This window comes from Equus caballus, chromosome 9 (genome assembly GCF_041296265.1).
Source record: "Equus caballus isolate H_3958 breed thoroughbred chromosome 9, TB-T2T, whole genome shotgun sequence".
Classification (NCBI taxonomy): domain Eukaryota; kingdom Metazoa; phylum Chordata; class Mammalia; order Perissodactyla; family Equidae; genus Equus; species Equus caballus.
Window position 1 is genome coordinate 97,916,891 of NC_091692.1, and position 22,442 is coordinate 97,939,332.

At 59.3% G+C, this 22,442-nt stretch overlaps 1 protein-coding gene across 32 annotated transcripts in view; it reads right to left on the minus strand.

The window, feature by feature from the left end:
- The window catches only part of PLEC (plectin), a 56,529-nt gene that overhangs the window by 27,211 nt on the left and 6,876 nt on the right, over positions 1–22,442 (minus strand). For 4 of the 32 annotated variants that reach the window (XM_023649181.2, XM_023649176.2, XM_023649178.2 and 1 more), the window contains exon 1: positions 2,678–3,057. The exons of 11 other annotated variants lie outside the window; for them this stretch is intronic. In XM_023649181.2, coding sequence (XP_023504949.1) covers positions 2,678–2,789 — 112 coding nt within the window. In that variant the 5' untranslated portion in view covers positions 2,790–3,057. Of the gene's footprint in view, positions 1–1,042; positions 1,293–2,677; positions 3,058–3,600; positions 3,771–5,207; positions 5,308–8,619; positions 9,413–13,196; positions 13,450–22,442 lie in introns of those variants that run through there. 17 more of the 32 variants (XM_070222539.1, XM_023649165.2, XM_023649164.2 and 14 more) reach the window with 11 other exon arrangements.

Here is a 22,442-nt window from a genome sequence, read left to right on the forward strand (position 1 = left end):
ACAAATACCACAGGCCCCTGGGAGCAGGTCAGGAGGTGGGAACAGGGAACTCCAGGAGAAGCTGAAACCCAGAGGAACCAAGACTTGTGGGAGCCCCAACCCTAGGCCCCAGCCTAAGCCCCTCCTCCAGCTTTCTCTCTGTCTCTAAGGGGCTTCTAAGGATGTTGCCCCAGGTCTGGGCAGGCCTCCAGGGCCAGCACCAGCACCGTTTCCCCTGGAAGCTCTCCTGCCCCAGGTGCCTCCTTCCCCTGGGCTCCTCCCAGGGTCTCAGAGCTCATCCTCTCCTTGAACCTGCATGGCCCCTCGCTCCCAGCCCTGCCTCCCTGCCGGCCCCTTGCCACTGGCTGTCAATGCTCCTCCCTGCCCGTCCTGTTCAGACCTCAAACCGACAGACCACCCCTCCCAGGCTGGCCCAGCCCCGTGTGCCCCCAGCCAGGCCACGCTGGCTCCTCCAACACTGCTGCACGCTCAGCTGGCCCTCCCCAGGACACACTCGCCCCAGCACTGTCCCTCCTGCACATCTGCCTGACCCCTGTCCTGCCCAGGCAGCTGACCCTCTGCCACCAGCCCAGTGTCCTGGAGAGCTGCCTATGGCCCTCTCAGGGGTATCACTGCCCCCTTTCACAGACATGGAAACAGGCTGGACATCCCCTAGCCAGCGAAGCCACTCCTGGGGTGGGAAGCCTACAGCCTGAGAAAGGGATCCGCTAGCCAAGGAGAAGAGCCCCATTTGCTGAAAGCCCGGAGCCCCGCCCTCAGCACCTCCCACCCGCCTCCCGCGTCCTGACTGCCAACTGCCTGGTGCCTTCTACCAAGGCCAGAGCCGAGGCCGGCCCTCCCACCTCCCCACCCCCTTCTCCAGAGTGGGAACAAATGCGGCCGACGGGACCTCGCCCTGCCTTCCTCCTCAGGTGTTTCCGGAGCAGAGAGCGGGGCGGGGCTGCACCTGGGCTGGGCACCACCTCCTTCCCGGCCCAAGTGCCAGATCTCAGCGGAGACTGGTGCCCCCTCCCGCGCCACCACGCCTCTCAGCCGCACCCACCTACGCAGCACAGCTGCCCGTAGAGGTAGCCCCTGCGGGCGCGCTCGCAGCCCCCGTCCAGCCAGCACGGCCGCTCCAACACAACCTCCTTCTGTGCGGCGAAGGCGCCTCCCGCCCCCCATGTGCCGGCCGCAGCCATGAGCCTGGGTTGCCCACTGAGGACAGCAAGCAAGACGCGCCCTGCCTCTGCTCGCCAGCCCACGCCGGAGACCGCCGGCGCCGCGCTCCACACCCTCCCCGACGCCGGCAGCGGGCGCGCGGCCCAGACGCGGAGAACCTGCCCCTGGCGGGGCGCCCCGCCCAGCGCGGGCCAGGAAGCCACGCCTCCACTTGGAGGGCGAGGACCCCGCTCCGGAGGGACTAGGGCAGGGGGAGGCTGCCCTCGAGGACAAAGGGGCCTGGGAACTTGCGAGTGCCCAGGCTCGCGCAGAGGGGAGCCCCGGGGGACGCCCGGGCGCCGGGAAACTCCCCTCGACTGACGTCCACAGGGAGGCCGCTCCCAGCAAGATGCGCGGAAGAGGCTGCGGCGACGGGGTGGGGGCGGGAGCATCGGGCTGAGAACAGCCCGGGACAGAACAGAGACACGAGGGGCACCGCAGGGCAGTGGGGGCGGGCAGCAGGCCAGGATAGTGGCTGGAGGGGAGCCCCTTGTTGACGTGGGGGCAGGAGACGAAAGTGGGCCGAGGGAGGGAAGGCCCAAATCCAGCGGGGAGAAGCGCCGGCCTATGCATTGTACTGAACGTCCCTGCAGCTGAGTCACCAGTAACTCCCCAGCCCCCAAAGCCTGGCCTGGAAGCCCCATCCTGACTCAGACCTTAGGTCCAGCGGGTCTGGCACGCAGGCTGAGACGGGCAGCCCTGGCCGCCCCCACGGCAGGCGAGCCCCACACCCTGGGGGGTGCCTGGGCACAGAGCTGAGCACTACCTCCATGTCCTGGTCAGGGCAGTCCCTCTGGCCAGAAGCCCAGTCCCCGCGGCCCCACCCAGCTCCATTTACTGGAGCGGAGGCAGGCAGGCAGGCCCCACCCCTCCTTGCTGGGCTGTCCTATGCTGGGCATGGCTGCCGCCGGCTATAACCCAGAGCAGTGACTTTGAACACAGGAGGGCAAAGCGGGCCTGGCTGCACGCCCCGTACAGTCCTGAGCCCTGGCAGAGGGTGCTCAGGCACCTGCCTCACCTCTCACTGTGGGCAGGAGGCTCTGCCCAGGCCCAGCCCACCTCAGTCTGGCTCGGGAGCTCTCCCAAGACCTGCCCCAGGACACCCACCCCAGGACACCCGCCCTGCACCTGCCAGCTGCGGTTTCTGTGTTGACAGTCACCTGTGCTCACCCTGTCCCTGGCAGCGGGGGAGGGGCCGCCCTTCCGGAGGGGGCGCTCTGGCACTGCCCACGCTCTACGCTGATGGAGCCACAGAGCCCTAGCCCCACCCCAGGGAAGCGGGCCGGGTCTTCAATGCAGGGTGGGAAGCAAGGGGGCACTACTGCTTTCCCATCACGTGCTGGTACTTAGCTCCGGGACGCGAAGGGGAGGGCTCAGGGAAATGCGGGGCGGGAGGGAGGTGGCCCGTCCCTCGCCCCGCCTCGCCCTCAGCCTCTTGGCAGGGGTGGCGGCTGGCAACAGCTGCCCAGGCGCTTACCTTGCTCATCTTGAGCCCGCTGGCGCCCCCTGCGCCAGTGCCACACAGCAGCCAGGGTGATGACGTGGCCCACGACCACCAGGGAGGGAAACAGGCTGCCGGAGGGCTCCATGGCTCTGGGGCCGCACGGCTGCAGGCAGGGCAGGCAAAGCCGCCCTTCCGAACCGGCAGCTCGGGGCCTGGCAGCTCCCTCCCTGCCCTGTGTGGAGGGCGGGTGAGGGGGGGGTGTCCCACGACCAGGGACCGCCCCACCTGCGGGGACGGCCCTACCACACTGTCTGCCTAGCGCCCTGGACTAGTCCCGTCCTCTGCACCAACTATGCTCCCGCCTGCTTCCTCTCCCTCCTCCCTCCCAGCAGCTCGGCCACTTGGCGCTCCCCACCCGCCTCCAGCGGGCGCCCAGCTCAGCTGTCCCTGCGCAAAGCTATCACGCTCAAGGTTAGCTGGAGCCTTAACCCCTGCTTACCCACGGCCACACCCGCCAGGAGGAGGGGCCTGCCGCGACGTGGGGCCAAGTGCAGTCCCCCCCAGCAGAGCTGGGGCAGCCTCAGCATGATTCCTCCCCCACTCCGCTGCCCCCACCAGGAAGGGTGACTGAAGTGCCCGAGCACCCCATTCTCCCTCCAACCTCTGGTGACAGCTGCCAGGTGCCGAGGGGGATGCGTGCCAAAGCCCCAGCCCTCGCTGGCCCCCTATGCTTGCAGCTGACCCAACCACACTCAAAAACAAACACCCCCCCCCAAAGTCCCAACGCCCCCCATGGTGGGTGGCGGACAGTGTAAGAGGGAGGGGCTGGAGTGATGGCCTGGGAAGCAGGCTGTAGGCTGTACCCAAGGAAATAAGGACAGAGCCCCTTGCTCTCCAGTCCCCAGCCCCTGGCCCCACTGGGCTCTCACAAGGCTTTCAAAGGCTGCCCCACCTACCCGGCACGATCTTCATTGAGGACAGTGGCAGGAGCCCAGAGGGCAGACAGGGAGTGGGTGCGGGGTGTGGGGAGGGTCACAGGCCCCTCAGAGGCGGCAGCAAGCCCGGCAGTGGCGGCAGCGCGGTGGGAGGAGGGCACGGTGGTGCCGCTGTCAGCAGCAGTGCCTGTGTCCATGGGGGAGGGGAGGGATGGGCAGGGGGCCCAGGGGGATATAAATATCTGAGGAGGGCAAGCAACGCCCGTCATTTGTCCAGACTTAGAACATGACGTGCAGAGCGAGGGCACCCGGGCCCACGGCCTTCGCTCGACTCCAGCCTGGCAGGGCAGCGCCACCCGACACTCACCCCCCAGATTCCCACTGGCGATTCTAATAATAAGGAGCTGCCTCGGAACAAGACCTAGCACTTTCACAGAGAGCTCAGCTCAGGGGCGCCTGTCCCAAGGGGTGTGGACGATGGCGGGGGCGCACTTGGGAAAGGCCACACGGGCAAGAGGGAAACCCTCAACACAACACCTGGCCCCGAGGGATGGGACAGCTCGCTCAAGGTCACACCACCTGCCAGAAACCAAGACAGTCCCAAATCAGGCTGGGCCACGTGAATGCCCACCCCCCGGCCCCCAGGCCACTCCTGGTGCCTCCCCTGGCCCCACCCCAGAACCCCAGCAGCCTCTGGTCTGCAGAAGGCCTGGGGCCAGAAGTCGCCATCAGCAGGCAGGCCCACACCACATCCTGGGCTGACCTGGACCTCAGTGCAACTGGGAAACAGGACACGGAGGTCTCAATCCTGCCCCTCTTCTCCCAGAAGCCTGGACTCTCTCAGGCCCTGGCAGACAGCAGGTTGAGGACTAAATATAAGGATATATATCCCATTTTGTAGTATTTCCTGTGGGTCAAGCACCATCCTATTTTAATCCTCAGAGAACCCTATGAAGGCCTATGCTATTATCACGTTGTACAGACGAGGAAACTGATGCACAGAGAAGGTGAGGAGCTTGCCTGTGGTCACACAAGACTGTGATTTGAGCCCAGGTGGCCTCTCTGGCATGTGTGGTCAGCCTGCAGCAAAGCACAGCAAACCACACTTGGCCTCTGACTGTTGAGGTAGGAGCACCCTGGTCCACGTGGCGAGCCAAGGGGTGACAAGGAGAGGGGTGGGAGGGCCAGGTCCACCCAAGCCTCCTGCTCACCAGCCTCACGCTTCAGAAACTCACTTCTGAAGGAGACTGGCCTGCAGTGGCAGCTCTGGCGGGCCGGGGCGGGGCTAGGGGAAGCCTAGAGGAGCCTGGGGGAGGACTGGCTCCTGGAGGTGAGAGTGCCCCTTGAGGGCAGTGCACAGCTCTCCACACCCCACAGAGACCTGGGACAGGGCCTGCCACTTCCAGATGCCTCCTTCCCACACCAGACACACCCCGGGGCAGCTCTGAGATGACCTGTTCATCCCTGCATCCCTGAGTTTTGACTCCTGGGCAATGCAGGCAGCCCCAGCCCTGCCAGGGCCCCAGCCACAGGCTGCCTGGGAGAGCCCAGCCCAGCTCAACCCAGCCGGAGGCCTTGGTCCCTCCCTCCGGCATGCCCACAGCCCCGTAACCCAGGACCTACCCTACCTTGGACCAGCTGAATCAGTTCCTCCATGCTATACCTGTCCATGGCCACCGAGCGCGGGCCAGAGCACAGGCCAGGCCGCTCCAAAAGGCGGCAGAGGGAAAAGGAAAGGAAGGCAGGAAGGAGGGAAGGGGTGGGAGGGCAGAGGAAGGGCTCGCTCATGCCCTCGCCTCCCCACCCAGCTCTGGGAGCTGTGGCTCCTCCTCATGGCCACCCCTGAGTCAGCGAGCCCAGCAGAGCTGAAGCCCTGTGGACCAACGGGTCAGACCAGCTGGGGGGTGCGGTGGACCAGCCGGCCCCAAATCCCTGAGCCCTCAGGCACAGCCCACATGGCCCACCAGTCTTCCCTACTGTGCCTGCCCTGCCCAGCGCAGCCCGGCCCACAGGCCCCATCAGTCCTGCACTCCCTACTCCTCCTCGACATCCTCATTCCCTCAGCCCCCACAGCTGGCCCCTTCTTCCGCCCACATCCCCTACAACCAGCTCAATCCCAGCCACCATGGCCTCCAGCCTGGTGACATCTCCTAACTGTGTCCCTGCCTTTGTGTCCCTCATGTACACACTGTCCCACACAGCCACCACAGGCCCCGGCAAAAGGCAACCTAATCCTGCCACAACCCTGCTTAAAAGACCTGACAGGGTTCTCCTACAGATATCCCCTTGAATGCACAACCCAGATGCAAAGCTAGTGAGTGTCACAAGGCAGCTGGAACCACGTGTCCCACGCGGGGTGCCACGTAGCCATAAAAAAGAGCAGGGCAGCTCTGTGTGCTGCCTCCACGTCCCCTGGTCTCCTCCGGGACAAGTGCCTCGCGGGAGGCAAGGTGCACAGCGGGGTGGGGAGAAGCAATGTCCTCGAGGGCCACTTGCTTATGACGGATAAGATGCCTCTGGAGCAGATGTGCTGAGAGCATTCGGGAGGGTACCTTTTCTCTATAAACATTTTGGTTCTTTCTGAATTTTGAGGCAGGCGAGGCACTGCTAATGCCCATAAATGAAATTCACATGTAAAAACCCATTCCACCGGCCTTCCACCACAGAAAGTGCACCAAACTCCTCGCCACAGCCACAAGCCTTCCCGGATCCTGGCCCTCCCGCCACGCGCAGCCTCCCTGCCTCTGCGGGGCTGCTCTTGGTGGAGTGCAGTCCTCCTCATGGGTCAGGGCTCCACTCAGGGCGCCTCCTCAGAGGGACCCACCCTGATAGCTCCCAAAGCTACTTCCCCATCACTCGCTCATCCCCAAATGCTGAGGGCTCCCTGGGCCAGGGGTTCCATGTGGGTCTGGCCGGAATGTGGCTGAACAAGCTGGCAGATGCCTTCCCACACGACTGAGCAGACCACCAGGGCACAGGGAGGGAGTGGGGCCTCAGGGGTGGGGAACGAGGTGCAGCAGGCACATCTGACTGGCCTGAAGTGTCCACAGCTCCCCAGCAAGGGCTGGAGAGACAGAGGCAGCCCATTTGACCGAGGCCATTCTGGGGACCAGTGCAGTTGGCCCCACACGGTTCTGCCCTCGCTCTTCTGCCAACTGACTGGAGAGGAGCAGGGCTGCGGGGAAGGAAGGGGTCTGTGGTTCATTACTTGATAATTTTTAAATCTGAGAAGTCAGTGGTTCTAGCCCCAGCCTGAGTGTGGAGCCATCGTGACCCCTGCAGACAATGACACAGTCCCACACCACACCCAGCACCCAAGGCACCCTGGGCATCCTCCTGGAGCGACAGTAGCCCCCGGTCCTGTGCTTGGCCCTGAGGGAGGAGGAGAGCCCACACCCGCAGGCCCTGACTCAGCCTGGAGCTGGAGCTCATTTCCTGTTGGAAACTCTGAGCTGCCACCAGCGGCTGCGGCTAGGAAGGGAAGACTGAGTCACCTCCGTCAGGGCTGGGGGGTGCCCTCTGCTCTGCCCACTGCAGCCACACCCAATCCTCCCTCCTGGCCCCACTGCCAACTGCCCACCCAGCTGCCCAGCCTGGCCACAGACAAGGAAGGAAGGAGAGAAAAGGAGGGGCTCACCACACCCATGACCCAAGAAGGCGGAGAGGGCTGGTCAGCCAAACCACTGAGGGTGGGCAGGGGCGCCAGCCAGGGGAAGGCCAGGGTAGAAGGCCCCCTGGGCTAGGATCTGGCCACTGGATGCTGATCAGTGCTGACCAAGCACCCGGCCAAGAACTGTCTCCTTGACACTCTCACCCCATTGACAAGAGTTGGGGAGGCCACATGACTTGCTCAAGGCCATAGGGAGAGCCCGGAGGCTGCCTCTCTACCCTAGGATGAGCTCCTACAGCGTGGCCCTCTCAGGCCCAACCCAGACCAGGCCAGAACTGGGGCTCCCGCTCAGAACCTTGGGTCTGCACCTGGGTCCCTTGACCCCCATTCACTTGGCAAACTCCTGCCCACTCTGCTGGTCTCACCCCTGGGCCCCTTCCCAGCCCCTTAGAGAACAAGTTCCTCCCTGAATGGTGAGACACAAAGAGTGAAGCAGGGATCAAGCCTGCCTTGTGATAGGGAACCCGGGCCGCCTCAAGTCAGCACCACTGCCAGTGGGCTCCGAGAGCGCATGTGCTATCCTCAAGCTGCACGGGACACATGTCATCTGTCCACCTGGGTCCTGCCAGCACAGGTGCTTAGGGACAGAGGGATGCTACAGAGAAGGGGCATGGCAAGGGGCCACTGACAACCCCTGCGACAACAGGACCTGCTCCATCCTCTGGGACCCAGCTCCCACCAGGAAGGGTCTGCCTAGACCCTCGGCTGGGCCCAGCACCTGCCACGCCCTGGCCTCTGGCCTGCTGGCAATGCTCCTGCCTAAGTTCTGCTCGTCTCCCCACCCCTCCACTGCCGTCAAGCACTCAGTCACAATACAGCATCTGAGCCACAAAACCACACGGGCAGATGTCACCCCCACTGGACAGACTCAAGGCTCAGACAGGTCAGGCAGTTTGCCTGGGCCACACTGCTGGAGAGTGGGGACAACACCCTGCCCCATCCCAGCCCCTCCTCTGCACACCTCCGCCTCACGCAGAGAGGGCCTTGGGGCAGACAGGCCACTGGGACCAGGAGCGGGGGCAGCGAGGGGCTAGGACGAGGGCAGCACTGGGGATGGGGCTAAGCTGGCGTGGGGCAGGGCTGTGCCAACAGCTGCTCCTGCCAGTCCAGGCATTATAAGCCCCACCCCTATCCCCAGGGCGTGCCTGGGGATGGGCTGGCAGCAGCCCACTGGCTCCTCCTTGGCCTATCCACCCCAAGGTCCTCAAGCCAGGAGGAGGAGCCACGTGGGTCCACCACCAGAGCTCCCAGCACCCTCCAGCAGAGAGAGCGCCACCTGCTGGTGTGAGCAAAGCTCCCGCACACGCACTGCCCACCCCAGCCCACCAAGCATTCCCGCCCCCCAGGGCTGGGGCCAGGAGCTAGCTGACCTGTGGCTGGGGCAGGTTCCGGGCCTGGACTCGCCAGGTTTCCAGGGGAGGTGGCGGGCACCACAGGGGCCTCAGGTGCCCCCTGCTCAGGCTCCTTCCGGCGGTAGACCCGCCGGTCCTCACGGGCAGAGTCCTCGGCTGGCAGTGGCCCCCGCTTGGGCGGGCAGCCCAGGGGACCCTGCACAGCCTGCACGTGGGGCGTGCGGCGCGCAGGCATCACCATGGCGACAGGGCGGCGCACGCGCTGCAGAGAGGCGGGCACGATCTCCGGCGGCAGGTGCAGGTACTGGCGCAGGTGGGCAATACCCTCGTTGGTGAGGTACCAGTAAAAGTGGCGCCAGGCGAAGGTCTCCCGCACCAGGCCCCGCGCCCGCAGAGAGGCCATGGCACGCATGACCTGCAGGTTGGTGACGCCGGGCACATGGGGGTGCAGGCTGCGGGGCCGCCGGTCCTTCTTGGCCACCATCACACCCTCGCGGAAGAGCACCTCGTAAATGGCCCGCAGCTGGTCCAGCGGCATGAGCATGCCAGCCACCATGGCTGCCGGAGCCGGTGAGGCGAGGGCAGCAGGCGGGGCACAGGCAGGAGGTGCGACGAGGTGCCCTCGGCAACGGCTGTGCCAAGGGCCGGCCCGCAGGGCAGGCAGGCCGCGGCGCTGAGCTCGAGGGCGCGGGCTCCGGGCTGTGGCGGCGCCTGGCTCCCTGGCTCGGTGCGATTCCTGCCGGCACTGCCGCCTGCCCGCGGCCTGCCGAGCCGAGGCTCCCGCCCGCCCTCCGGGACGCCCAGGCCGGCCCCCTCTGACTCAGCAGCACAGGCGGCCCCTCCCACCCACAGCCAGCAGGGCCCCTCACGGAGTGGGGGGCACCTCGCAGTGGCAGCCTCCTCACCGCAGCCCCCCTCCCCTCCCAGGCCCCAGGGCTCCAACGTCAGAAATTACATCAGTTTCTAAACACTTCCTTCAAGGTTCCCAAGCCTAGAGGGCGTCGGGACGAGAGTAGCTGTGGACCAGGAATCTAAAAGGGTGGCAGACGGGCAGAAGGGAAGCGGGGAGCAGAGAGGGCAGGAGGGGTCTCAGGCCACGGACCCAACTCAGGATTGTGGTCTCAGGACTTCATGGATTCACAAGGATCTGAAGAGGGGGCTGCTGGGCCATCCGGGCCCCTGGGGCACTTGAGGTCTGAGGGAGGACTAGGACCTGGGGGGCAGGGGTCTGAGGGGAGAGCTGGAAACTTGGGGGTCAGGGGTCTGAGGGCAGAGCTGGGATCTGGGGGGGCAGGGGTCTGAGGGCAGAGCTGGAAACTTGGGGGGCAGGGGTCTGAGGGCAGAGCTGGGGTCTGGGGGGCAGAGGTCTGAGGGGAGAGCTGGGGTCTGGGGGGGCAGGGGTCTGAGGGCAGAGCTGGGGTTTGGGGGGCAGAGGTCTGAGGGCAGAGCTGGGGTCTGGGGGGCAGGGGTCTGAGGGCAGAGCTGGGGTCTGGGGGGGGCAGAGGTCTGAGGGGAGAGCTGGGGACTCGGGGGGCAAAGGTCTGAGGGGAGAGCTAGGGGTCTGGGGGGCAGAGGTCTGAGGGGAGAGCTGGAAACTTGGGGGGCAGGGGTCTGAGGGGACAGCTGGGGTCTGGGGGGGCAGAGGTCTGAGGGGAGAGCTGGAAACTTGGGGGGCAGGGGTCTGAGGGCAGAGCTGGGGTCTGGGGGGGCAGAGGTCTGAGGGGAGAGCTGGGGACTTGGGGGGGCAGAGGTCTGAGGGGAGAGCTGGGGACTCGGGGGGCAGAGGTCTGAGGGGAGAGCTGGGGACTCGGGGGGCAGAGGTCTGAGGGGAGAGCTAGGGGTCTGGGGGGGCAGAGGTCTGAGGGGAGAGCTAGGGTCTGTGGGGGCAGAGGTCTGAGGGGAGAGCTAGGGTCTGGGGGGGCAGAGGTCTGAGGGGAGAGCTAGGGTCTGGGGGGGCAGAGGTCTGAGGGGAGAGCTAGGGTCTGGGGGGGCAGAGGTCTGAGGGGAGAGCTGGGGACTCGGGGGGCAAAGGTCTGAGGGGAGAGCTAGGGGTCTGGGGGGGCAGAGGTCTGAGGGGAGAGCTAGGGTCTGGGGGGCAGAGGTCTGAGGGGAAAGGGCACAGGCAGCTGCTTTAACACAGGGACAGACCGGCTGCAGGCACCATTGGCTGCTGTCCACCAAACAGGCAAAGGGATAGAGCCCCCACCTCCAAATGTGAGGCCAGAGACAGCGGCCACCCTATTGAACACTTCTGATGCCAGGCCAGATCAAGGCTGGCCTAGGAACAAGGAGTCCTCTGGGAGCCCAAAGCACTCAGAGCAGGGCTCAGGGTGGGGGGCTCCGAGTAGGGCCTCCACCCACCCCTCCCCTCAAGCCAGCTGTCAGGCTAGAAACTCAGCTGCCACAGGGAATCAAAGTCACCAAGTCCCTGCAGCCCCGTGCCTGTCTCCCCTGCGGCCATGCAGACACCCCACCCTGGGCAGCCTGAGGCCACGACACCGGGAGAGGGTTAGGGACTGAGTGGAAGGGGGCCCAGGAGCGGGATGGGGGAAGGGGCTGCAGGCTCAATGTGGGGGGCTGTGCAGCCTGGCTCGGCCACAGCCACACCCATCAGTCATCCCCAGGTCCCCATAACTGAGGTTCCAACCACGGATATCCTGCATCTGCCCCATTCCACCCAATACCCCCTCTTCCACGCTGTGCTGCACCGAGCAACACCCGGATCCGCGTTCTCCCCCTTCCTCGAAGCCGACACACCCATTCCCACCAAGCACAACCCGGGAACAGATCATAAATAGGGCGGGGGTGGGGGATCCCGCGGTGGGAGGCGCCGGCGGGCAGGCGGCCAACAGGCAGCGCGTGGGGGCGGGTTTATGGGGCCGTTGCCATGGCACCTCAGAGCGCGGGGGGGGGGGGGGGGGGGGCCTCCAAACACGGACACACACACACACACACACACACACACACGAGCGCGCGCTAAATCGTGGAGGAGGTGGCGGTGGAAACTCTGAAGGCACAGCCAACTGTTCCCATAGCCCTGCCCGCCAGCTCACTGCGGCACCGCCGTCCCTCCGCCTGTCCCCTACAGCCAGCCAGGCGGGAAGGGGGCCAGCCCACGCGGAGACTGCCTCCGGGAGGGTGGGGCGCCGGCTCAGGGAGGACTCACCGCAGAGGCGGGAGTGGGCAGCGGCCACGCCTCCTCAGCCCAGCAGCCCCTGCAGACCCTCCGCCTACTAGGCTGTGGCTTGAGGAACCAACAGCAGCTGTGGCCCAGCCTAGCCCTATACCCACAGAGGCTTACTCTCCTGGCCTGTCCCTCAGCCCTCCTGCGCGCCCCCATGCGCACCCTACAGCCCTACGCTCACCTCCTGCGCGCCCCCATGCGCACACTACAGCCCTACACTCACCTCCTGAGCTCCCCGTATGCGCATCCCACAGCCCCCACACTCACCTCCTGCACTTCCCCCACCCCTGTCCACCCCATACATCCAAGCCATCTTTCTGGTTCGATGCCCCCACCTAATCCCCAAGCTCCCCACCAAACCAACTCATGCCCCCCTTCCCAAACGATTCCAAGCCACACTTAAGGCCCCTCAAACACTTGGACCTAAGATCTTTCCTCCTCCTACACAGGCATGCATGGGTCTTTGGCCAACCCACTCAGCCCCGGCACTACCCATGCCGTCCCCTGCAGGAGAGGACAGCAACTTGGGGCTCCGAAGAAAGCGAGCGGAGCACGCTGGGGAATCCCCCTCCCTCCCACCAGCCCGGGTGCCCTCGGGGATGAGAGGAGACGCAGGGAGGAGCCTGGAGCAAGATGTTCCGGCCTGCCTCGCCTGCTCCTGCACACCTCCCCCTGACCCCCCCCAGCCCCCCGGATTCCGCGCCCGCGTTGGGGCGCCCCCCCAGGTCCCAGGGCTGCGAGACTGCCCCTCTCTGCCCTGCCCCCACCCTGCGGGAACCGCAGCCGCAGTTGCTGATTCAGCACCCAGAGGGCCAGGGCGGGCAGGGAGAGCAGACCCCCTCCCCCCCCCTCCACTGCAGGCCCCTCCAGGTTTCCAGGCAACCAGTCGGGGCCTCGGGCAGCCCCCAGTCGCCCCACCCCAGAACAAAGAGCCGCAGTGTGGACTTGCCCGGGGCCAGCCCGCCTGGCGCCTCCCCAGTGATCCCCACGGCACTGCCCGTCCCCTTGCACGCTGGGCTGCTGGGCTGCAGGGCTGCAGGCGGGGCGGGAGGGGGGGGGGGAGTCCGGGAGAAGAAAAGGGGCTGACCCGTTACAAAGGCCAGCTCCCACCTCCGCCCCACCCCCGCCGCCCCGCTACCGCAGCCTGCCCCGCCCCCCGACACTCACTGCAGGGCTGCAGGGCTGCAGGGCTGCGGCTGGAGTCGCCCCCCCGCTAACCCAGGGCAGACCCCGCACCAGGTGGAGCCTTGGCGGGGCACGGGCCTGGGGTCTCCTGCGGCTCCAGCTCGCCACCCCTAAAGCTGCCCCTGGGACGGCAGACGCTGACCGCTGCCCTGCGGGGGACTGCATCCAGCCAGAGGTCACTGCCTGGTCGGCGTCCCCCGGCTCGGGCCCCTTCCCCGGCCCGCACCTTTGAGGGAGCTGATCTCGTGCTGGATGGCTCGTGAGGGGTCCATGTCTCCACCGGGACTGAGGGCGGCGTCGCTGCCGCCACGCAGAGTCCAGCCCCGCACCGCACTGCCCAGGCCAGAGCCGCAGCCTGGGGGAGGAGCCGGGAGGCCTGGGGCGGGGCTTGCCGGCCCGGGGCGGGGCTTCGGCTGATCGATGCACCCGGCAAGGCTGCCCCGGCGGTGGCGGCGGCGGCGCATGCTCCCGGCTTTGCACCGCCCCCACCTTCCTGGCGCCTGACCCTGCGAACTCCAGCCGGACTGCCAGGCCACCGGGCTGGAACCAGGCGCGTGGGCCTGCCCACCCCATTCCACCATCTCCAGGCCTCCGGCGCTCGCCACTCTCAGAGTGCTCTCCGGGCTGCTCGTGCACGTGGCTCCCCTGGCGTCGAAGCCAGGGCCATTCACTTCTTACTGGAGACACCCACCGGTCTGGGCCTCCACCGACCTCCCCAGCCAGCATCCTGGGTGCGGAGGGAAGGCGGATCCCACGAGGGCAGGGGCTGGAGGCCTGCCCGCGGTTGTGCCCCAGGACTCTGGACCAGCCCCTTCACCACAAGGATTCACTTCCCCACCTCCCATGCCCCAGGGGTTCTGCCCCTGCCCCCCCTTCAAGCCTCATGCCCTCCTCCACCCACAAGCTCCTCTGAGCCACCTCACCCCGTCCTACAACTCAAACTGCCAGCTATGCCTGACTCCCAAGATGATGTGTCCAGTGGGGCTCTAACCTGCACCCCATCTTCTGCCTCTCGCACTCAGCAAATGCCGTCAGAAGTTGTCTTGGGATACTCTTGTCTTCCCATCCCTGTGAGTGTACCACCATCTACCACCCAGTGGCTCAGGCCTACCCCCCAGGGTCATCACCTCCCATGGCCAGCCCCACAAGTCCTCGCGGCTCCACCCTCCAATCCATCCACTTGTCAGCATCTCCACTGCCTCCTGAGCCCATTGGGTGGCAGGCAGGCCAGGACGAGCTTCCCAGGGCCAGAGCAGCCTCACTTCCTTCCATGAGGCGGATCCAGGTGTGTGTGGCAGAGAGTGTCCCCCCAAGTGCTCGCTCCCTCGCAGCCCCTGCTCCTCTGAGCACCTAAACAGCCTCCACCAACCACCCATCAGAACCCACACCAGACTTGTCAAAGTGGCCGGCTTCATGTACGCTTCCAAAAGATTCAAGAGATTTCTTACCGGCTGGCAATAACTAGTTAGAAAAACATAACAGAAAAACCCTTCATTAGGAATGCAAGATATAAGCTACTCTGGAATTAGATAAATAAAAATCAGTCAGAACTTAAGTGCAGAAAGCCTCACATGCACAAAGAAAGAGACGGGCCCATGGAGAGACTCCTGCTCCCAAATGCAGAGGCCCAACGTCAGAACCATTGCCCCCAAGTCAACCGATGCATTTAGATTAACTGCACTTCCAATCAACGCCCCCGCTGGCCCCACTCAATGACTCTGTTAATAATTGCCTCCTTTACCCACTTGCATAATTTTATATCAGATTGGCGAGGTTCTGCTGTTTGTTTGAAACTATAACACTGGGTGCTGGGCAGGTGGAGGGAGCAAGCCCTCTCAGGCACGGCTGGGGGACATCAGCTCTCCCTCCTAGCTTGTCCCCTCCCACCCACAGAGAGGGTATGAGAATCACTGTTGGCCTCCTGTTTATTCCTCTGGAACTCCTTTATGGAAAATCAAGCAAATACCAACCTGATTCTTGGTTTTCCAACCCTTTTAACACAAAAAGCGACATCTGACCCTTGCTTTTCGGTCACCCCACACCTAGCTGGTCTCCCGTGTCTGCCCATCTGCCTGCCCGTGGAGCACACCAGCCCCTCCTCCTGTGAGAGCCAGCACTGAGCAGGTCCCAGGATGCTGTTTCCATCTTCCGCTCTTACACGCACACTGCGGTTTTAGATCTGATAGCCACTTTCACTGGCTTGCTTCCCACAGCTTCACCAATACAATCCAGAAATCCAGGTTTTTGGATTTTTGCCAGTCCGACAGGTGAAAAATGGTATCTTGGCGTAGATAAAGCTTGAATTTTGCATACTATTTGACCCAGAAATTCTATTTCTAACAATAGTCATAGACACGCACATTGATCCAGCTACAAAGCTCTTCACTGCAGCAGTTTCCAATACCAATAAACAAAACAAAAATAGCCTAATGTTCTATGAGAGTGGATTAGTTTAAACATGATATAGTTACCACAGAAAGGAATACTATATTGTAAATTAATGTCACAAAAAGATGTCAGTGTTGTAACATTAAGTAAAAAGTTACATGTATTTAAAATACTTCATAACATTGTTACAAAAATTATAAATAAATTATACTATAAAACACCGTGTACATTTTTTTAAAACAAGAAGCACAAAACAAAAAGACACAGAAGTTTTACAGTACAACCACCACCACAAAGGGCGACTTGAGGGGAGGGTGGCGAATGAATGGTGACCCCCAAAACGATATGTTCACAGCTGAAGCCCTGGTATTTGTGACTGCGACCTTATTTGGAAATAGGGTCTTTGCAGACATAATTCGGTTAAGGATCTCGAGATGAGATCATCCTGGATTATCCAGGTGGGCCCTAAATCTAATGACAAGTGTCCTTATAAGAGACAGAAGAAGAGAGACACACAAAAGAGAAGCCACCTGAAGATGAGGACAGATTGGAGTGACGCCACCACAAACCAAGGAATGCCAGTAGCCACCAGAAGCTGGAAGAGGCAAGGAAGGTTCTTCTCTGGAGCCTTCAGAGAAAGGCCAATGCCTTAACTTTGGACTTCTGGCCTCCAGAACTGTGAGAGAACAGCTTTCTGCTTTTGTAGACCACCTGTTTGGGGTAATTTGTTATGGCAGACACGGGAAACTAATAAAGATTCTGTTACCAGACGTGAGGTGCTACTATAATAAATACCTAAAAGTGTGGAACTGGCTTTGGAATTGGGTAATGGAAAGAGGCTGGAGAATTTTGAGCTGCCTGATAGAAAAAGCCTCGATTGCCTTGAACAGACTATTGGTAGCAATATGGATATTAAAGATGTGGCTGGTGAGGATGTAGAAGGAAACAAGGAACACATTACTGGAAACCGGGGGAAAGGTGATCCTTATTAAATAGGCAGAAAACTTAGCTGAACTGTGTTCTAGTGTGGAGTGGAAAGGAAAACTTGTAAGTGATCAACTTGGATCTTTAGCTGAGGAGATTTCCAAGCAAAGTGTAGAAGACATGACCTACACTTCCTGCTTACAGTAAAGTGCAGGCGGAAAGACAAATTGTGGAAGGAACTGTTAAGCAAAAAAGGAACTAGCACTGGTGATCCGGGAAATACACAGTCTATACAGATTGCAGAGCATGCTACTGTTGGGTGACTCACTGTTAGGAAAGCGTGCTCTGGAGAGAAAGGCAAGGGTGTGAGGGACAACCTTCTGCTGCAGAGATTACACGTCCGACTCATAGGTCCACTCAACTATCTCAGCAGAAGCCAGGAACAACATCCATAAAAGATCCATGGAGCATCCTCCTGTCTAAAGGCACGGACCCCATGACATACATCAGAGACCCACAAGGTTTATGAGAATGTCGTGTCAGCAGGAACACTGCCAGCTTGGACTGAAGAGGACAGAGGCAGGCCAAAATGAAGGAAGGCTGTTGGAATTCTGGGATTCTGTAGGCAAGAAATGGGGTAGTAGAGCTTCAAACATATGCTACCCTTCAAGAAAAAGGAAAAGTTACTCTAAACACAGAGCCTTGGGCCCAGAGGGTGGGGCCGTGGGCAGAGGCTGGCAGAGCCAGAAGTGCAGAGAGTAGAGCATCAAGCCACAGAGGAATGTTCTTGGGGCTTCAAACCTAATGGAATTTGCCCTGCTGGATTTCAAACTTGCTTGAGACTGAGGATCTCTTTCTTTCTTTCTCTGTCTCCCTTTTGGAATGGCAATGTCTATTCCATGCCCATGCCACTATTATATTTTGGAAGTATACCACTTGCTTTCTACATTCACAAGTCCACAGCTAGGGAGGAATTTTGCCCCAGGGTGGCCCATACTCAGAGTCTCACCTATACCTAATTTAGGCAACTTAGATGAAACTTGGAACTTCTGAGCGGATGACATTCAGATGATATTTTAGACTTGGAGTTGATGCTGTAATGGATGGAGACTTTGGGGGATGTTGGGATGGGGCAAATGCATTTTGCACGTGACAGACATGAATTTTAGAGGGCCAGAGGGCAGACCACAGTGGGTTGAATGGTAGACCCAAAAATATATGTCTACCTCCAAACCCCTAGAATCCATGAATGTTACTTTATTTGGAAAAAGAGGCTTTCCAGTCATAATTAAGTTAAAAATCTGGAGATAAGATCCTGGATTACTCAGGGAGGCCCCAAATCTAACAACAAGCGTCCTTACAAGAGACAGAAGAGAAGACACAGGGGAGAAGGCCATGTTGAAGATGGAGGTAGATACTGGAGTGACGCAGCCAACAAGCTAAGGAACGCCAACAGCCACCAGAAGCCAGGAGAGGCAGGAAAAGAACCTGCCCTCAGGCCTCAGAGGGAGCGCCACCCTGCTGACACCCTGACCTTGGACGTCTGGCCTCCAGAACTGTGAGAGAATAAATTTCTGTTGTTTCAGGGCCATTCAGATTGTGGCAATTTGTTACGGCAGCCACAGGAACCTCTTACCCAGGGTGTTCTTTGGGGTCGTTTACTCCGTAAACAACCATGAGGTCCTGTGGTAATAATAACAGTGAAGCTCAGTTGTGTCTCTTGAGGCTTAATCCTGTGCCTGTCCTGTGAGCTTCCCCTTCAGCTATTCATTTAATAATAAAGGAGAAAAAAGATACATGTCAAAAGCTCAAAACACACACCCATTTGAAAACCAAAAAAGAACGGAATAAAGTTTCTAGACGCCACAGGCCCAGAGACACCTGCTGCGGACACCTCTTTCTGGCTTTCGCCAGCTGCCTCACCTCTGCACTCTACGGTCCAAGCTTCCAGCCCCCCAACCTGCCTCCTGTGGAGGGCCTCCCCGACCCGCGCTGTCTCGGACACCACTGCTGCCCCAGCCCACCTGACCCACCAGCCTGCCTAAGATCCCCCAGACTCCAGACCCGCCACACCAGATATCCTTCTAGGGCCTTCCTTCCCTGCAGCATTGGCCCTGGATCTGCCCCCACCCCAGGAACCAGAGTGGGCAGCAGAATGCTCCACTCCCCATCCTCTTCTTGGTCCCAGATCCTCTTTGCACAATAAAGGTCCCTGCCAAGGGCTGACCACCCAGCTGGGACAACACTTGTGCAGCTAAACCGTGACCCAAGCTCCACAGAGGAGAGGAAGGGAGGGAGGGAGAAGAGGAACAACCCCGCAGGCTAGTGTCCCAAGTCTTCCATGTGGGCACCTTGCTCCCATCACCTGGGAAGGAGTTCCTGACTCCTCCTCCACCCGGTCCACCATCACCCTAGGCCACCATGAGATGACCCAGCCCATGCCCCCTCATGGGTCCCCGACCTCACCACCCACGGGTCCACCAGGCACCCAGAGCACCAGCTCTCCAAGCCCTGCATCTCCCTGCTCTGGTCATTGACCTTGGCCCCATGCCACGGAGGGTGTAGGCACTTGGCGCCCCACCTGCATCATACCTTCCTGGCTTCCTTGAGTCCATTCTCAAGGTGCCCAGATCCTGGTCTCTCTGCTGCCAGCTCCCCTCAGGCTTTACTGGGGAAACTGAGGCCAGGGGGCACCATCACCCCCACCTTCCCATCCCCCTGGAGCCCATCCTAGGGAGATCTCCAGCCCTCTGAACCATAGGGCCCTTAGTGACAAGGGGCAATCACAATCTGCACAGAAGCTAGGCAAATGAGAAAGGTCACCCAGCAGGTGGCAATGCCCACACCCCCATGGGATGGCCACAGATGTCCCTCTGGGCCAAGGCCGCCCCTTCCCCAAGGACCTCAGGCCAGTGTTTTGCCAAGGCTGCGCTCTACAGACAGCACCGTGCCTCCAGGTCAGCACTCCACTCCAGAGGGCACCCTCCCTCCTACATAGCCTCCCACCTCTCTTGTCACCCCCTACCCACCCCTCAGCACCTCCAGTCTGACCACTCCCCCAACCAAGTCTTACCAAGGTCCCTGATGTCCCTTATCACCAAGGATCAGGCACTTTTCAGGCCTCGTCGTGCTCAAGACCTCTTGCCCAGGCAGCCTTCTCACTCCTTGCCATTCACTGGGCCGCCAGGACCTGGCGGTATGGCTCTGCCTCTGCCCCCGCCCCCTGCTCTGCTTCCCGGCTGCACTCGGCTGAGATCACGGGGCCTCTCTCTTCCTAGTGAGGGCCCTGAAGCCTGGTCTCTCCCAGCTCAGTTTGGCATTTTCCAACATCCCAGCATCTCCACATGTGTATCGGTCTCAGTCATCTCCAACTGATACACTCAAAGGCTAAACTCCTACTCCTCCACCTTCCCCGTTGCAGAAATGCCGCTCCATCCGCACGCTCGCTGCTCTCCGTCTCCACTGCCACCGCCCCACTACCAGGCCTCTCCTGGAAGACTTCTCTGGGGGCACCTGAGGAGTCTCCATGCCAGGCAGGATTCCCACAGAGGTCTGGCTCGGGGTCTACTTGTCCCTGCCATCCATCCGCTCATTTTCAAGCCACACTTGCCACATAACAGAGGTGCAGCAGGTCACGGACCCCGCCCTGAGTTTGGCAGGAGAGGAGATCTTTAAAATCCTCTTTATCATCCACTGACCCATGTCTAGACCCCGAGCATGACACCCTAGTCTCCCACAGAGTTCAGCCCAAAACGAATTCCAGACGGATTAAAGATGAAGATATTATAAAACAATAACATGACCCAGAGCTGGAAGAAATTCTCAGCAAATGTTCTTATCAAGGAAGGCTGTTCGAAGCATGACATAAAAGCCAGATGTCAGAAAACACTGGTGAATTCTAAAAGTTGATATGGCTAAAGACACCGTAGAATTAAATGACAAGCCATCAAAACTTGCGCATGGGTGAGATGTCAGGAGAAAAACTAGGGGCCCAAGGGGACTGTGAAGAGGCTGAAAGCTATGTCATGATCTGGGCGCTGGTCACAAGGCAACTCTGAAATTTAGCTACGCTGCCTATGTATAATTTGTACACTTTTCTGTAGAATGTTCTACTTCAATAAAAGGTTTACTTTAAAAAGTAACAAACTGAGAGAAAAATTTGAAACATTTATAACAGATAAGGAAGTTAATATTCATAATATGTAAAGAGCTCTTATAATTCAAAAAGAAACAAAATACGTTATCGAGAAATAAACAATGCTTTTGAATAGGCAATTCATAAAAGAAAAATGCAAATAGTAACTATGAAATGATGCTTACTATAATTAATAATCAAAGAAAGCAAACTAAAACAAATTAGAACTTTCTCATCAATCAATCGGCAAAGGGTTGGAAAACTAGTCTGCCTTGTATCCACGGGGCTCATCTACACCAGAGAGCAATTTGAAAATACAATCATTTTTGTGATAAGCTCAAATGTCTATGTACAGGGACCAGGTAAATAAATTGTGGTACTTTGATGAACTGGAATATTTACTACCCATTAAAAAGCATGAGGGTGCAAAGACCATTCAATGGGGAAAGAATAATCTTTTCAACCATAATCAAAATAGTGCTGAGACAACTCGATATCCACCTGCAAAGGATGAAGTTAGACCTGTACCTCAGGCCATACCCAAAAATTAATTCAAAATAGATCAAAGACCTAAATGTAAGAGTTTAAGCTACAAAACTCTTGGAAGAAAACACAGGCGTAAATCTTCATGACTTTAGAAGAGGCAATAGCTTCTTAGATATGACACCAAAAACATAAGCAACCAAGAAAAAAATAGATAAATTGGACTCACCATAATCAAAAACTTTACTGCTACAAAGGACACCATCAAGAAAGTAGAACAACAAACCATAGAACCTGAGAAAATTTTTTTAGATCGGCTATCTGATAAGGGACTTGTATCTAGAAAAAAATAAAGAACACTTACAACTCAATGACAAAAAGATAAAAACCCAATTGAAAGATGGGCAACGGATCTGGAGAGACATTTCTCAAAGAAGACACACAAATGACCAATAAGCACATGAAAAGGCGCTCAACATCATTAGCCAGCCAGAAATGCAAATCAAAGTCACAATGAGATACCACTTCACACCCACTGGAATCGGGTGTCTATAATCAAAACGGCAGATGAAAAGTGTTGGGGAGGATGTGAAGAAACCAGAAACCTCACACACTGCTTGTGGGAATGTAGAATGGTGCAGCTGCTTTGGAAAACAATCTGGCAATTCCTCAAACAGTTAAATATAGAATTACTGCATGATCCAGCAATTCCACTCCTTGGTATAAACCCAAGAGAGGTGAAAATGTATGTCCACACAGAAACTTGCACACCATGTTCATCACAGCGTTATCCACAATAGCCAAAGGTGGAAACGAGCCAAATGTCCATTAACTGATGCTAGGATAAACAAACGTGGTCCATCCATACCATGGAGTATTATTCCACCCTAAAAAGGAACGAAGTACTGACACACGCTACAACATGGATGAACCTTGACAACATGACGCTAAGTGAAAGAAGCCAGATACAAAATCGCATGATTCCATTTATATGAAATGTCCAATAGAGGCAAATCCACAGAGACTGAAAGTAGATCAGTGTTCGCCAGGGGCTGGTGACATAAATGTTCTGAAATTGATTGTAGCAGTGGTTTCACAAGTCTATTAATATGCTCAAAACCATTGAATTCTCTCTCTCTCTCTCTCTCTCACATACACACACACAAACTGTGGTCACCCCCGCCGGCCAGCCTGGGGACCAGAGGCGTGGCACTCACCACTATTCTCTGTACACTCCCACAGCGCTTGCTCGTTTTGTTTGGAGCACAGTTAACTTTGGACAGTTAACACAGACCAAAACTCCTCTCCAAAGAGCCCCAGATAACTGCCAGCCTCCCCTCCTGCCAGCTGAGCTTTGGCCACCAAAGGTGACGCCCCATCCTATCACCCACTGGCCCACGCAAGCACCCTGCAAACACTGGCTGAGGGCCTGAGGCTGGTGCTCGGGACACAGCTAACCAAGCGCAGTCTAGGACAGGAGAGGTGGGACACGTGAGCAGGGTGCCATGCACGATGGCTCTGGGCAGCCCCAGGGCCTCCAGG